This window comes from Miscanthus floridulus, chromosome 12, assembly GCF_019320115.1.
Source record: "Miscanthus floridulus cultivar M001 chromosome 12, ASM1932011v1, whole genome shotgun sequence".
Taxonomy (NCBI): domain Eukaryota; kingdom Viridiplantae; phylum Streptophyta; class Magnoliopsida; order Poales; family Poaceae; genus Miscanthus; species Miscanthus floridulus.
This window is the reverse complement of record NC_089591.1, coordinates 46055560-46070346: the sequence shown is the minus strand read 5'-3', so window position 1 is coordinate 46070346 and position 14787 is coordinate 46055560. Positions and strand designations below refer to the sequence as shown.

The 14787-nt window shown below is 42.1% G+C and overlaps 1 protein-coding gene across 2 annotated transcripts; it reads left to right on the top strand.

The window, feature by feature from the left end:
• Positions 1 to 253: 253 nt before the first annotated feature.
• LOC136495203 (kinesin-like protein KIN-7E, chloroplastic) lies at positions 254 to 14318 on the top strand. 2 transcript variants are annotated; one of them, XM_066491184.1, is made up of 25 exons: positions 254 to 2871; positions 2989 to 3086; positions 3718 to 3807; positions 4517 to 4569; positions 4828 to 4893; positions 5031 to 5084; positions 5445 to 5504; positions 5786 to 5864; positions 6128 to 6195; positions 6537 to 6596; positions 6738 to 6842; positions 7186 to 7290; positions 7465 to 7572; positions 7644 to 7790; positions 8068 to 8250; positions 9279 to 9449; positions 9540 to 9776; positions 10200 to 10340; positions 10425 to 10550; positions 10784 to 10834; positions 10929 to 10976; positions 11052 to 11285; positions 11377 to 12060; positions 12366 to 12455; positions 13040 to 14318. In XM_066491184.1, the coding sequence occupies exons 1-25, from the start codon at positions 2489 to 2491 to the stop codon at positions 13058 to 13060; spliced, it is 3462 nt and encodes a 1153-aa protein (XP_066347281.1). In that variant the 5' UTR covers positions 254 to 2488; the 3' UTR covers positions 13061 to 14318. The 2 variants fall into 2 exon arrangements, with proteins under 2 accessions (XP_066347281.1, XP_066347282.1); XM_066491185.1 differs by lacking the exons at positions 254 to 2871; positions 2989 to 3086 and adding an exon at positions 3124 to 3521 and having other exon boundaries at positions 13040 to 13661.
• Positions 14319 to 14787: the final 469 nt, after the last annotated feature.

Here is a 14787-nt window from a genome sequence, read left to right as displayed (position 1 = left end):
CTAATTTACGAGACGGATCTTTTAAGGCTAATTAGTCCATGATTTGACAATGTGGTGCTATAGTAAACATGTGCTAATGATGGATTAATTAAGCTTTATAAATTCATCTCGTGGAGTACCGATGGATTTTGTAATTTGTTTTTTTATTAGTATCCGAACATCTCATGCGACATCCTCGTGAGTGACCGGATCTAAACCACGCATAATTTCATCTGGCCATGCTCCCGGATTTGTCGTCACAGGCAGAGGGGGGATCTTTAAAGCAGTAATGGCCGATGGGCCACTTGGCCATGGACCCCCGGTCCACCAACTCGTGCCGCGACCTGGATTCGTAATTTTTGTATCGCCCGTTTGGACCGACTGGGTGGTGGGAGCCCACCACTTTAGGAGAGAACAGGGCTGGACAATGAGACATCATTAGGACAGCTGCGCAGCGAGACACATCGGACATAGATGTTGCTGATAGGCCACGGCGACGAGCGCGGCATTAACCCTCATCAGCGTCACGTGCACGCCACGTGCCGGGCACCAGCGGCCCGTTCTGTGGCGCAAGCGCAACTAGACAAATTACAAACTTCAAAGAGCCCGCAGAGGTCTGCGTCTGGTCACTTTACCGGTGACCGTAGTGTTAATTACCCTGACTTCCCGCCCAAACGCACCACAACTTTTCTCATTTTCTTTCTTATTCCTTCGGCATTTGCGTTCTTGTGTGCATGTTCCGTGTACTAGGGCAGTCCCGATCTAAAGTTTAAAAAGGCTTCTATGTCTATTAATTAAGATGTTAACTAAACAAATAGTGATATGGTATTGGAATTAAGAAAGAGAGATAAGTAAATATATTTTTATACAAAATAAAGATAGAAAGAGATGTGATAGGTTGATGATAGGAAAGAGAAGACATGTGATTAGAGAAAATGTATTTTCAAGAAACCATCCATTGGAAATATGATATACTTGTGCAGTATATATATGACTTGGCAAGTATAAAAACTATCTCATAGTTTTTCTACACAATTAGATATACGTTATGTTTAGATACATAATAAAAATTATGTATCTAGAAAAAATCAAAATGACTTACTATTTGGAATGGAGCAATAATCACGGGCTCAATGCAACATATATGTCAATACAACAACACACAACCCTTAGTTATAAACCATACGACAATGGTTGGTTGATAACTAAGTTTGACTCGTATTCTTGTCTAAGGTTATGAACATCATCTTGCCTTGCTAGGACAGGCTAAGCTAGGCCGTCAAGACAAGGCAAGAAAGGCCCCAAGCTGTTGGTTTGCATGCTTGGTACAATAGCTTAGAGGTTGCTACCTTTGGTTCGGCGTTAATCTTTGATTCTTTTTTTAAAGCATTGAGTTGGCAGAGATTCTTGACGAGTGTGGAAGAGCTGAGTTTACTCGCCCCACTTAGCAACGAAAACCTTGCTGAGACAAGCGAGATTGCTGAGCAAAGCGAGGTTATTGCTTGCAACCAAACGAATAGCCATGCCAAGCCAGGCTATACAATAGTAAGAAAAGATACTAAACAAACCCTAAGATTAATCTTGCAACACTTTTGCAGCGAGGGAAATTGATAACCTAGCCTTAGACAAAATTAGACAAGAAAGTGTATTTTATTTATGATAGATGGGGCAATTGGCAAAGTTGACTCAGGATAACCAAAATTTACAACTCTGCCTAGGGAACTGTGGCTGCCAAATTAGTTTTGGTAACTTAGGATCTGTTTGGTTCTATTAGCACTAAAAATTAGCTACATAATAGCTAGTAGCTGCCATTTTTTAGCAACCTAATTTTTAGCAGGGGTTGTTTGGATTCACCTGCTGATAAAGTGGTTTGATAGTGAGTTGAAGGTGTTCATTCACTAATGGTTAGGAGCCCTCCAACTAATATTAGTAGGTCCGTTTGGATCTACTAGTACTAATTTTAGATGATAATTTTTAGTGCTAATAAATTCAAACAAGCCCTTAGACTGCAATCCAAATTGGCTCTAAATTCCAATTGCATGTGTTCATTCACCTGATTTTAGTTGATGAACAACCTTTTCTTCTACCCTTACCTTCCATTTTCTTCCTCCTTTTGCTATTTGCTTTTGTTTTGCTCTCCGCGTCACTTTCCCGTGCAGTTCAAACTTCAAACCAGTTTTGCCCAAGTACGGAATAGAGTACTCGCCTTGCATACCCGAACCGGCGAACCCGATCACATTCACAAAACAGTGCTCAGCAAGTCACTGACAGAAAGGCCGCGGTGAGCTCACCACCGGTGTTCCAAAAACCCAGAAAATTTCAGAGCTTTTGCCCCAAAACACCAAAAAGGCGGCACCGGGCGCCTCGGAGGAAGACGACGACAACCCTCCAAAGCAAGCAGACGAGCTCCCCCCTCCCCCACGAGCTCGTGCTCGCTTCCTCCCCCAAAACCCTAGTCCCCCGCCCCAAGTCCGGCTGCGCTCCCAATCTTCACCGCCGCGGCGCGGCAATGTCGTCGTCGAAGCCGACGCGCTCCAGTATCTCCCCATTCCGATCCCGCCGCTCGGCTCCGGCGGCGTCGGCAGCGGGACCTCCTCCGGCGGCGAGGACCTCATCTGGAGGGCGCCCGTCCACCCCCTCCTCTACCGCCTCTGCGCGACCCACCACCCCCTCGTCCTCCGGTGGCCGCCCCGCTAACCCGTCCGCCGCGTTCGCGCGCCCCACCACCCCTTCGTCGTCCTCGGCGCGACCCGCCACGCCGTCCTCTACCGCCTCCGCGCGGCCCACCACGCCCTCGTCGATCTCCTCGCGCGCCTCGGGGAGGGCGCCGCTCGTGGACGCGGCCAATGCCAAGGAGAACATCATGGTCACCGTCCGCTTCCGGCCCCTCAGGTGTGCTTCTACTCTTATTTGCGCGCTTTGTGCCGTGGTTGGAGGGGACAAGGCGTTGGATTTTCGTGGGCTTTGTGCTGGATGTTTGTCTCATGCGTTTTGTGTTTCGTTTTGCAGTCCTAGAGAGATCAACAAGGGGGACGAGGTGGCGTGGTACGCGGACGGTGACAACATGGTGCGCAACGAGTATAACCTCAGCATTGCCTATGCTTTCGGTGAGTGCTCTTGAGCCCATTTCAGTGCAATACTACATTGTGGAACAGGTGATGATACGAAGGAGTTATGCCTGTTTGTTCAAAAAAGGGGATAAAATTGGTTGACTTGAGTCCTACCGGGTTGTTGAGGAAAAAGGGTGCTGGTTATGGCATATTTGGCAATGGAGTGGCATTAGAAAGTTGCATTCCTTTCCTATGGTATACCTGTGCTGCTGGGCATGAGAATGTTGGCAAGTTGTCAGAATAGAGCATAGAGGCTTAAGAGTAACTACTACCTAACATAGGGTCAGCTTCCTAATGAATGTAGAAAATCAGATTTCTGCTTTGTACTATTTGCCACTTTTTGATCAAGCAAGCTGTATAGCATGCATTATGCAAAAGATTGAAAGAGCATGGTGAGGTCTTCATCCTTTTCAGTAAAAGCTGCAGGAAATGGTAAAGAATTATTGTCGTTAATCCTGTTACGGATGGTTAGTTCTGGTCTTATTTTGAATCTGAATTAATGTTCAAGTCAAAGAACCTTATCTCAGAGATAAGCTATACATTATAGTTCCAGAGGTACTCACCATATTCATCGAGTTTACTAAACCATATGCATCCTTTTTGTTTGTGTTTTCCTTTTAACTTTTAGATAAAGTGTTTGGCCCTGCCACTACAACTCGCCATGTATATGATGTTGCTGCTCAGCATGTTGTGAGTGGTGCCATGCAAGGAATCAATGGTATGGCAGCTCTCTTACTTATTTTAATATAAGTGCTGTTAACTAATTATGAGACTGGGAATTGTTGCTGCATGCCTATTAGAAGTTTGAGCGGGACAGAATTCTAGTAACCTATTACTAATTGGTAGTCAGTTCCTATGCTAGTCACATGTCCGATGAGCTTTGTAAACAACAGATGTGGACTATGGACAATGCGGAAAAAGTCTGTTACAGAATGCAGATTGGTAGGGTCAGTTGCCCTTCTCATTGCACCTTTTGGGGGGAAAGCCCATTAATTGATTTATATCCTCTGAATCACGACCTGTTCTTTTGATCATAAAATTTGAGACATGCTTCTTGTTACTTTGATCTCTGATTTTGATTAGGACTTCACTGTTGGTTTCTGGTAATCTGGTGCAATGGTGCTGCATGCTTTCTTTTAATCTGGTCCAAGATAGTTGTGTGCTAGAATGCTTAGGTTCAACCTTTAAAAACATTTACCATGATGACATATAAAGCAATTAACTTCGGTACATCGAAAATGGCGCTGATTCACCATCAGAACTTCTATGTCATCATAAATTTGTTAGACACGTACTTAGAAAGAGTAACGATCGAACATGTGTGTTAGAGACAATAACAATCCCCTAAATGACAAGTAAACCTGACTGGAGATAGAATGTGTACTCTCAGATTTATTCAGTTTGCTGAAATTTCTCTGTTCCTGCAGGAACTGTTTTTGCATATGGTGTAACTAGCAGTGGGAAAACTCACACCATGCATGTATGTTTCTGCTTCAGTGTTACGCCTATGCATCTAATGTTTTCAATGACTCTAGCTATGTGCTGGTGCGGACTTGTTTGTTCAGCACAACACAAGACATGCCTTTATTGTTTAGTCTATGTCTATCATCATCGCTGTCGTCGTATGATATCAAGCTATAGAAACGAAGATTTCACACCCTCAAAGCACGAGCACGAAGTTTTTATTAATTTTCATCATTGAATTTCCTTTCATGTTACACTTGGGCTATTGTTGCAGGGAGAACAAAAGTCACCTGGAATCATTCCATTGGCAGTGAAGGATGTATTCAGCATTATTCAAGATGTAATTATCTCATTTCCTATACACTGCGCCCCCCCCCCCCCCCCCCCCCCCCACACACACACACACACACACACACAAAAAAAAAAAAGAAAGAAAGACAGGCGGCATGACATTCTCATCTCTTTTGTTGACAACAGACCCCTGGACGAGAGTTTCTTCTGCGGGTTTCGTATCTTGAAATTTACAACGAGGTGACTTCTCATTTCACCATGCATTTGCTTGCTGCATCTTAGCAACACCAAGACTAATTACAATGTTATCTCCATATTGGATCTTTGATTGCATACACAGAGTTCCTTCTAGATGCCTGTTTATTTACTACTCATATACATATATTGCCACTTGATCAGATTCCATGCTACCCTTATTATGATGCAACTGATATGAAAGGATTTTTGATGTTATTATTCAACTTGAACGCTTACTGGTAATGAAATGTAGACCAATTCAAAGTGGTAAAAGATGTATTTCAGTGAACTTACTCAGAACTCAATGGTGAAACTGTTTAGTATTGTTCACATGCTTCTTTTTTTATCTTACCCGCTTTGCAGGTTATCAACGACTTACTTGATCCAACAGGGCAGAATCTCAGAATTCGAGAAGATGCACAGGTTGGTGTAGTGTTATTTATTAAAATCTATTTTGTGATTACTCACTCATGCCCATTCAGTTTTGCACAGCTCAAAAAGTTAAACTGCATGAGATTTGTTTTATTTATTTGTTATGAATTTCCATATCCATTACTTATCTTGGTTCAGGTTTGTCTATTGTCTGGATCCTTTTTCTCATTATTCTAGAGAAAGATAATCTTGTCCATTAGTCGATCATTTCTTTCTTTCTTAACCGATAAAATTATTGTACCCTTATTTGTTCTATCGATTCAATCATTCAGGGAACTTATGTGGAAGGGATTAAAGAAGAGGTTGTTTTATCACCTGCACATGCTCTCTCTCTAATAGCATCTGGAGAAGGTATTTGTTTCTATCTAGAGAAGACCCTTTATCTTTATTTTGAGATATATTGGCCACCTTTCTTCAGTAGCTTTAACCATTGGTTCAATTAACCATTCAAAAAAAATTTAGCCCCCCCCCCCCCCCCCCCCCCCCCCCCTGTTTCGTCTGCATGGCCTGCCACTATATGTGAGGCCATGTGTTTTTCGGCAGTTCTTTTATTACTTTTTCCATGGTGGAATCAAAGTAGTCTTGGTTCTGAAGACCTCATTGCTTTCTTACAGAGCACAGGCATGTTGGATCAAACAACTTCAATCTTGTCAGCAGTAGGAGTCACACTATCTTCACGCTGGTACGCCCCTCCCTCTTGTTAGGGTTCAAGTATGATAGTCATGTAAACAAGTTTATGGGCATACTTGAATTGACCATGCAAGTTTTATGACATGTTATTTGCTCCAGATATACTTGAATTCACCATGCAAGTTTTATGACATGTTATTTGCTCCAGATAACAAGTATGGGAACTAATGCCTGTTAAGTCTGTATCACTGTTAGTTATCTCACATAATACTTTATTGGATCTCAGAACTCAGTTGTTATTTTCCAAACAGAATCTTGTTTGATAAAAGCTTTTAAGAAACTCATAACAATAGTTAGACTTGTTAAGCTTACTCTTCCATAACAATACTGCAGACCATCGAGAGCAGCCCCTCTGGTGAAAATGAAGCAGAAGAAGTCAAGTTGTCTCAGTTGGTAAGTCCTCTCCCCCAGCATACTCAATTTTAATTCTCATTCAACTATTGTATCTTTGATTCTTTGGGCATTTAGCATAGAGGAGTACATGGATATTGGGTAGCGTTTCTTGACCTATAACTTATGGTATTCTTTTATCAGAACTTGATTGACCTTGCTGGGTCTGAGAGTTCCAAAACTGAAACAACTGGTTTACGACGCAAAGAAGGTTCATACATAAACAAGAGTTTGCTCACCCTTGGAACTGTAAGTATCCTATATTGCTAAGTGCTAATGATTTCTCTTATTATTATGACTTATTAATAAATATAGAAAATATTAACCGTAGCCCATTTCATAGATTTGTGCCGACCAGTCTTCTCTGGTCTCTAGGAGCTAATTGGGCAACAGATCAACTCCTTGCTCCTAATCGGTGATTAGGCAGATAATAGACGAGAAGTCCTTAATAAAGAAGGATCAAAAGATTTAGTTGCTAGCCATCAAATATGACTGGCCAGTAGGAAGGAATACTGGGAAAATGGTCATATTCTTTGTTAATTTGTTTGGTTGTTCCTCTCTTGTTAAATTGTCAGCAACATTCTCCATGCAGGTAATTGCTAAACTTACAGATGGTAAGGCGACACATATTCCCTATAGAGACTCAAAGCTCACACGCTTACTTCAGTTTTCTCTGAGTGGACACGGACGCATATCTGTGAGTAGCTCTTATAAGTTATATGATATACTTTGTGCTTTCAATCTTGCTTAAAAAACTATGGTTATCTTTATATTTCGCTTGTTTTGAGGAAAATATTCCCACGTATAAATGTCTTACTAAATGCATATGGCAGACTATAGGGCTATGTTCTAAATCCTAACATTTTTGCAGCTCATTTGCACAGTTACACCTGCATCCAGCAACAGTGAGGAGACACATAATACATTAAAATTTGCTCACAGGAGCAAGCATATTGAGATAAAAGCTTCCCAAAACAAGGTAATAACCAATAAGTTTGTAATCCATATTGTTCTGTGCTTGTCACTAGTGTTGACGGATTTTCTTTTCAGATAATAGACGAGAAGTCCTTAATAAAGAAGTATCAAAAGGAGATATCCAGCCTGAAAGAAGAGCTACAGCAACTCAGGCGTGGTATGATGGGAAATGGTGGTATTCTCCCTACGGATCAAGAGGATCTTGTTAATTTAAAACTTCAGGTTCGCTATACATCTTACACAACAGTTGGTTAATTATTCTTTCTTGATTTCTGGATAATACTTTTACAACTGTAAGAACCTGCCAAAGAGAACACTGTATGACTAATTTTCATTTTCATCTGGCATGCTTTTATGCTATGAAATATCGACATAATCTTTTCTGATTAACATCCTCATCCTGGTAGATTAAATGAACCTTTCCCCTTTGGACAATACTTATTAGTCATATTTTGATACAAATAGATTAAACATTTAAACTGTTCATTTTGTATGATAGCTTGAAGCTGGGCAAGTCAAACTTCAATCAAGGCTAGAACAGGAAGAGGAAGCAAAAGCAGCACTGATGAGCAGGATTCAGAGGCTAACAAAATTAATATTGGTATCAACCAAAAGTTCGATATCCTCAAATGTTTCTGGAAAGACTAACCTTCGTCGACGTCATTCATTTGGGGAAGATGAGGTTTTCACCTTCTTTGTTTCGTTTGTTTGGTTGCAGCATTTTGTTCTATTAGTCCAACTAAGAACAGTAGACTAAATTCCCAATAGCGTGTTCTTTTTTCTTGAACACGTAGAAGAACTGTGCATCATTGTATTAAAGAAAGAAAACAGTCCGAATACATGTCAAATCCATGGCTTTGGTTAGCTTTTTAGATCGATACACCAATAGCAGGTTCTAGAAAGTGAAATATAATGCCAATGTGCAAGAGCAGCGTAGGATCAGCTTTCCTTCGTCGTTTTTTGTGGACGCTAAATATGTTGCTTTTCTTGTTCACTGATGAATTCCTAGCTTGTTGAGGATATCTTTCTGACTAATATGTTCATTGTGAAACAACTACCTGATATTACACGTCTGCCGCACAATACACAACAGAAGTTAAAAAAACTTGTGCCCCATGTTTCATGTTTGGAATAAACTACACTTGTAAATACCGATTCGGGTCCATTCCATTTTTTTTCTCTTGTAATGGATCATTCCGGTACTCGCCTACACCGGGTACCGGTTTGGACTAATAACATAGTAAGATATAAAAATATACCTACATATAAAACATCATATACGATATATGCACATCAAAGGAGGTGTTACTCGAGTTTTTGTCGATACTTGATATAGCTGGAATGACCGGTATTGGCTGGTATTGAAGGCTCGAGGCTGGTAACACAGGTTGGAGGGTCTTCTATATTTGGTACTTGGATTTGCGACGTACTGATGCGCTATGGTGCTTTTGGGCCACCTTATGAATCCTTTGTGGAAGGTGCTTATGATGATGCAGTGCCTAAGATACTCACATTATGATTGTTTCACCTGAAATGGTTGTAAAACAAATTGGATTGAAGATGAAAAATTACTACACTGTGATGTTTCATTTTTTTAAGCACTTAGTAACATGGCTATTCTGATTTTAGTACATAATGAAGCAGTAATTCTTCTGTATTATTTATTTTGTTGCAGCATACCTATTGTTCACATTCTGTTTTCAATTGCAGCTTGTGTATTTGCCTGATCGAAAGCGGGAATACTTTGTAGATGATGATGATGTTAGTCTTGATTCAGAGCTTTCGCTTGAAGGGAAATTTGATCTGAACAATCCAGATGAGTCAGCCAGGTTTGGCAGAAGGAACCGCAAACGCGGAATGCTTGGCTGGTTTAAACTAAAGGTATTTTTATTGTACAACAGATTGTGGATATCGAAGACAGTAGCCATATGTGGAATATCTGATTAAATCATATATGTTAACCTTGTGCAGAAGTCCGACCAATTATCAGGGCTATCATCCAGTGTGGACGGTGATAGTACTGCTAGCGGCTCACCTTCATGCTCTAAATCGTCACAACAAAAACACTTGCTGCTTGACCTAAAGGACGGTCGAAGGAAATCTATGACTAGGAAAGGAGATGACCCAGCACTTGCTGATTCTTTTCTTGAAAGGACTCAAGCTGGTGATTTATTTAGTGCTGCGCCCAGAGCACGGCACCCTCTGCCGGTGAGTTGTATTTCTTATTTCTATTGACTGCACTTCTTTCTCTCTTTTCCGTTTTCCTCCCTGTGCATGTATTCCTTCTATCCCAACACACAACTTAGCATTAACAAACTTGTGTGTGCTTGTGGTGGTGGTGGTGGTGGTGGTGGTGGGGGGGGGGGGGGGGGGCACAGATCTAGACTAGTCCAAAGTTACAATGAACAATGAATTCATTTCATTTTTTCCTCTGAAATTTGGATGGTATTCCCTGCTCCTTATTTTTCTTTCCCTGGCTGCCTCCTCTGGCCAAGAACTGTATGGCCATGCCTTCCTTGCCATGAACATCCAGTCATGTTAGTTTGTTGGTCTCATCTTGTTCTGCCTGTGTATTATTTTGGTGGGTATTTGCCACATCCATTGACACCAACAGCCTTGTTGCATTTGCAGAGTGGAACAACCATTGTGGATCAAATAGATCTTCTACAAGAGCAAGTAAAAATGCTGGCAGGGGAAGTTGCACTTTGTACAAGTTCACTCAAAAGACTGACAGAGCAAGCAACCAACAACCCTGATGATTTGCAAATTCAGGTAAATTTTCTGATTGTCCTGTAACCAAGTACACACTTTTCATGTTCTTTATGAAGTTTTTGCTTCCTTTTATTTCTTCTGCAGGAGCAAATTGAGAAGTTGAAAGATGAAATCACAGAAAAGAAATCACATATACATATGCTAGAGCAGCGGATGGTGCAATCACTGGAAACTACAGAAGACCCAACAATTAGGACAGAGTTGTCCCAGGTAATAAGGCTATGAAATGATGAGCTGAAGCGTAACTTCATCTTAGCTTGGTTTACTTGTAACGTTCAACCAATTATCATTGGGAATATTGTAGTTATGTTTTCACCGATTTATTGTAATATCATATACCTTTTCCATTGTTTTACATGTTAATGCGTGCTAGATGCTGTCTTTTGATGTCCATTTTTACAAATAAATGATCTGAAGATTTCATGAACCTGATATTCTCACAGACCTTTTCAAAGTTGAGCACACAGCTGAGCGAGAAGACATTTGAACTGGAGGTTGATCCATAGTCATGTAACCTGAAATTCACACTATTCTTTTTTTTATGCTGGACTAATTGCTGGTTTCTCTCTGATTGTGTCACTTGTCTAGATTATGTCTGCGGATAATAGAATTCTTCAAGACCAGCTACAAGCAAAGGTGAGCAAAGGGCGGGGCATGAATCTTTTGATGCTCAACAGATCAATTTGATTTCCATTTTTTTTGTTCAAATAGGTAACCGAAAATGCAGAACTCCAAGAAACAGTTGCACGCTTGAGGCAAGAAATCAGTAATTTGTCGAAGGCTGCCAAAAGCGAGGATAGTTTTGCTAGTGTGCAGTCTAGTGAACCATCAACGGCAAGCACTGATACTAGGGATCAAGCAAATGAAGTCTCAAGCCATGCAAATATGCCCTCTAGAACAACTGACTTAAATGAGTCAGGATTTATATCTCAAGTGCTCAAGCAGGTAAAGATATTATGCCCCTAATCGTCACTTTCCTATTTAGTTCGTCTTCTTTTTGTGATATACCAATTGAAACATAAAAGCGGTGCTCCAGGCTTCAGAAATTGAAAGTTTGAAGCAAGAAAATCTGAGGTTGGTGGAAGAGAAGGATGGACTGGAAGTTCATACTCAAAAGCTGGCGGAGGAATCATCCTATGCTAAAGAATTGGCATCTGCTGCTGCAGTTGAACTAAAGAATTTGGCAGAAGAAGTCACTAGGCTTTCTTATGAAAACGCAAAGCTGAATGCAGACTTAGCTGCAGCAAAAGAGCTAAATGCATCAATGTCAAGAAGTAACATTCACGCTGACCCAAAGCGACGTGATCATGAGAGTGGAATTTTAGTTGAGGAGTTGCAGAAAGAGTTGGTTGCTAGTTGTCAAAGGGAGGCTGTGTTAGAGGACACACTGTCTCAAAAAGACCGAAGGGAGAGTGAGCTTCTAAAGATTATTGATGATGCAAAATGCCGAGAGCATGAGTTGGAAAACGAACTGGCAAGCCTGTGGGCCCTCATTTCGAAGATAAAGAAAGAAAACTCTCAACAGGACGTATTTGAATTCAAAGCAAAGCAAAACGGCTTTCACTCATCCAAGACTGATAGTGGCAGACTGGTAAGTGAAATGCCAGCTCCAGATAATGGGAGCTGGGATGGCCTCAGTACTTTTGAAGAAGCAAGAGCTGCATACAATTATGAAAGAATGCGCTGCAAAGAATTGGAAAGCGTCGTGTCCAGATTGAAGGTGATTATAATCTGTTTATCGTTGCATTAGCTTTTTCCAGCTTGAGAAAGCAGAATGAAAAACAATCGAATAAGCAGAATAAAAAAAAATTGAGTAAAAAGAAGGAAAAAGAATAATGAAGAGCTCTATGTGATAGGTGTTAGATGTACTCTAACAATAGGGTATACCAACTCTAACAATAGGGTATACCATATTTAGCTGTTAAAATCCACTTTGTGGGCTAATTTTCTCTGTGGCCCAGAATGTGCTGAATTTCAGCTATTAGCTTGTGTTTCTATGCTTCTGATACAGATTTTGCTTTTTAGGGTGAGGACCTCAGGGGCCTAGATGTTAAAGTCCTTGAAGAGCTACAAAATTTCCATGTAGAAGCACTGTCAAGGATCTGCCAAGAAAAGGTATGCCATTCCACCTGGGATGCCCCAAGGGCCACGGCCCTTGTGCACATGCGCACGGGCATGCTCCCATGTGTTTAAGCAAAGCTGCCATTTTTTGAACGGGAAAATATTCAGTGCAAACCACCTCTTTGGTGGAATCATGAAACCCCTCTAGAAAAACATACTTAGGAGTTTTCAAAAGAATTTGAACAAAGCACATTCATAGTCCATCTAAAAATGTACATTATCATATAATTTGAGATTTAAATTCCATCTAGAAAAATTCATATGAAAAGAACAAATTCCAAGTGCATATGCACTACAAGACACAATTTCTGGGAATTTGTCGACATAAGCACATGGAATCTGTTGCTTTTGTATGAATTTTTACAAAATAGGTTTGAATCTCAAATTTGGTGGCAATGTAAGCATCATTTAAAGTTTTTTTATGGAAACTCTTAAGTATGTTTCTCTGTGGTTTTCAGGATCCACCGAATAGGTGGTTGTATCGAAAATATTTTTCCCTTTTCAACGTAATCAACATGATTTGACTCTTTCACGCGTGCTACATGTTTCCCTTAACACGCCTATGTCGTGCTCTGCAGATGGCAAGTCAGGCGCTATAGCAGAAGCCTGCCATGAGATGAGAAGCCGCTTTCATGCAGGCCAGAGCTTTGTTTCTCAGATGTCCCTTCAACTCCATGCCCGTCGCTCTGAAGTTTCACTCACAATTTCACATGGTTGCTGCTACTGCAACCGGGCAACCTTTGATTAACCCGCATTTGGACACTGATTCCTGCGTTTAACCGGCAGAAAACGAAGCAAAAGTGCAAAACACGGTTAGATAGCAGGCGCTGATGGTCACTAGTTAGCATGCAGATACTCCCCTCCTGTACAGCTTATTAAAGATAGTAGCGGTAGGACTGTAGGAGTACCGGATTGTATTTATAATATAATACTGGTAGCTGGGAAAACCCGAAGATGGTGTTTCTGTTGTACCTGGGCCGTGCTCCGCCCTTAAAAAAAAACTGTAGCAAACCCGAACGGACGCTGATGTAGCTTTGGCAACTTGCTTTTGATGTGATGCATGACTGACGTGCACCTGGCGCCGTGCGTGGCCTTCGCAAGGTTACTGCGAATGTCCCACGGGATTGCGTTCCCGTCCTCCGAATCTCCGCCACTACAAACTGCTCCTAGCTGTGGATCCTGACCAGGGTACAGTACAGAGCAGGTCGTCCTCGCCGGCAAGCTTTTTCTCTGGCCAATCCTGCGGCTGGAGGACGACGTCGTGCATCGTGGTTTAGCGTTGGCCCGGACATCTTCTGTGCAGTGTTCCGTGCTATACGCCTGTATCTCCTTACATGGAAGTACTCATGTCCTCATGTAACTGCAGTGGTTCCTTGACTTTGAGCGTCCATGGTCCCGGCCATTGCTGGAGCCTGGAAGCGCTTGGTACACCGTTACTGGTTGGATGAAACCAGGTTAGTTGGAGTTTAGAGTGACTGAATGTAGGTACAGCATGGAAATGCAGGCAAGTCGAAACTACATGAACAATCCGTTCAAAGAAAAGGAGAACGAAAGGCTGAGCGGATTATAATTCTGTCCCAGACTACTCGCCAAGAACGGACAAGCTGAAAAAGGGCTCCACAATTTGCAACACGGGCTGCCGATTGGGAATCCGCTTCAGTGCAGCTGTTAATCATGGCTGCCGTGACTCCTAGTGGCTGGTAACCTTTGACCCTTGTCAGATACAAGGGCCAAATAACAAGTTTCGATTTTAGGAGCTGCCCGTCCTGTCATTGTTGGCTACAGTGCAACGTCCCTTTTCCAGGTCCATGTGCTTTTGGCCTTTGGAATGGTGCGTTATTGCGTTAATAAATCCAATGCTTTTGTTATAAAAAGGCCATTAATAAATCCATGACTTCCTCGTATAAACGATCGTGGATTTTCAGATTATAAGCTGGAATAATATTTTTCTCTCATACCAAACCGGCCAGCAGTAAATAATTCATGATCGTTTACGACGAAACGAACATGCTCTTGTGTCTTTCTCTGATTTGCTCTTTCGAGCCAGGCAACCGACGTGCCTGCGCCAGCACGTCTGCCTCTATCGTTCAGTCACGCCGCGCCAAGACAAGGCCAGGACGGGTCACCTCCGTGTCGCTGCTGCTGCTCCCGCTTTGCGCCGGCGCCATCCTTTTTCCTCCTTGCGAGCGCGCCCGAGCCTGGAGCACCGCCGCTGCGGCCACGCAGTCCGTCGTTTCCCCTTTTCCCTTCGCGTGCGCGCACGGCTCTGCCTCGCCTCCTCTCCTCTGTGCACAGCGGCGCCCCTCCTTCTTCCTTCCGCGCGGGA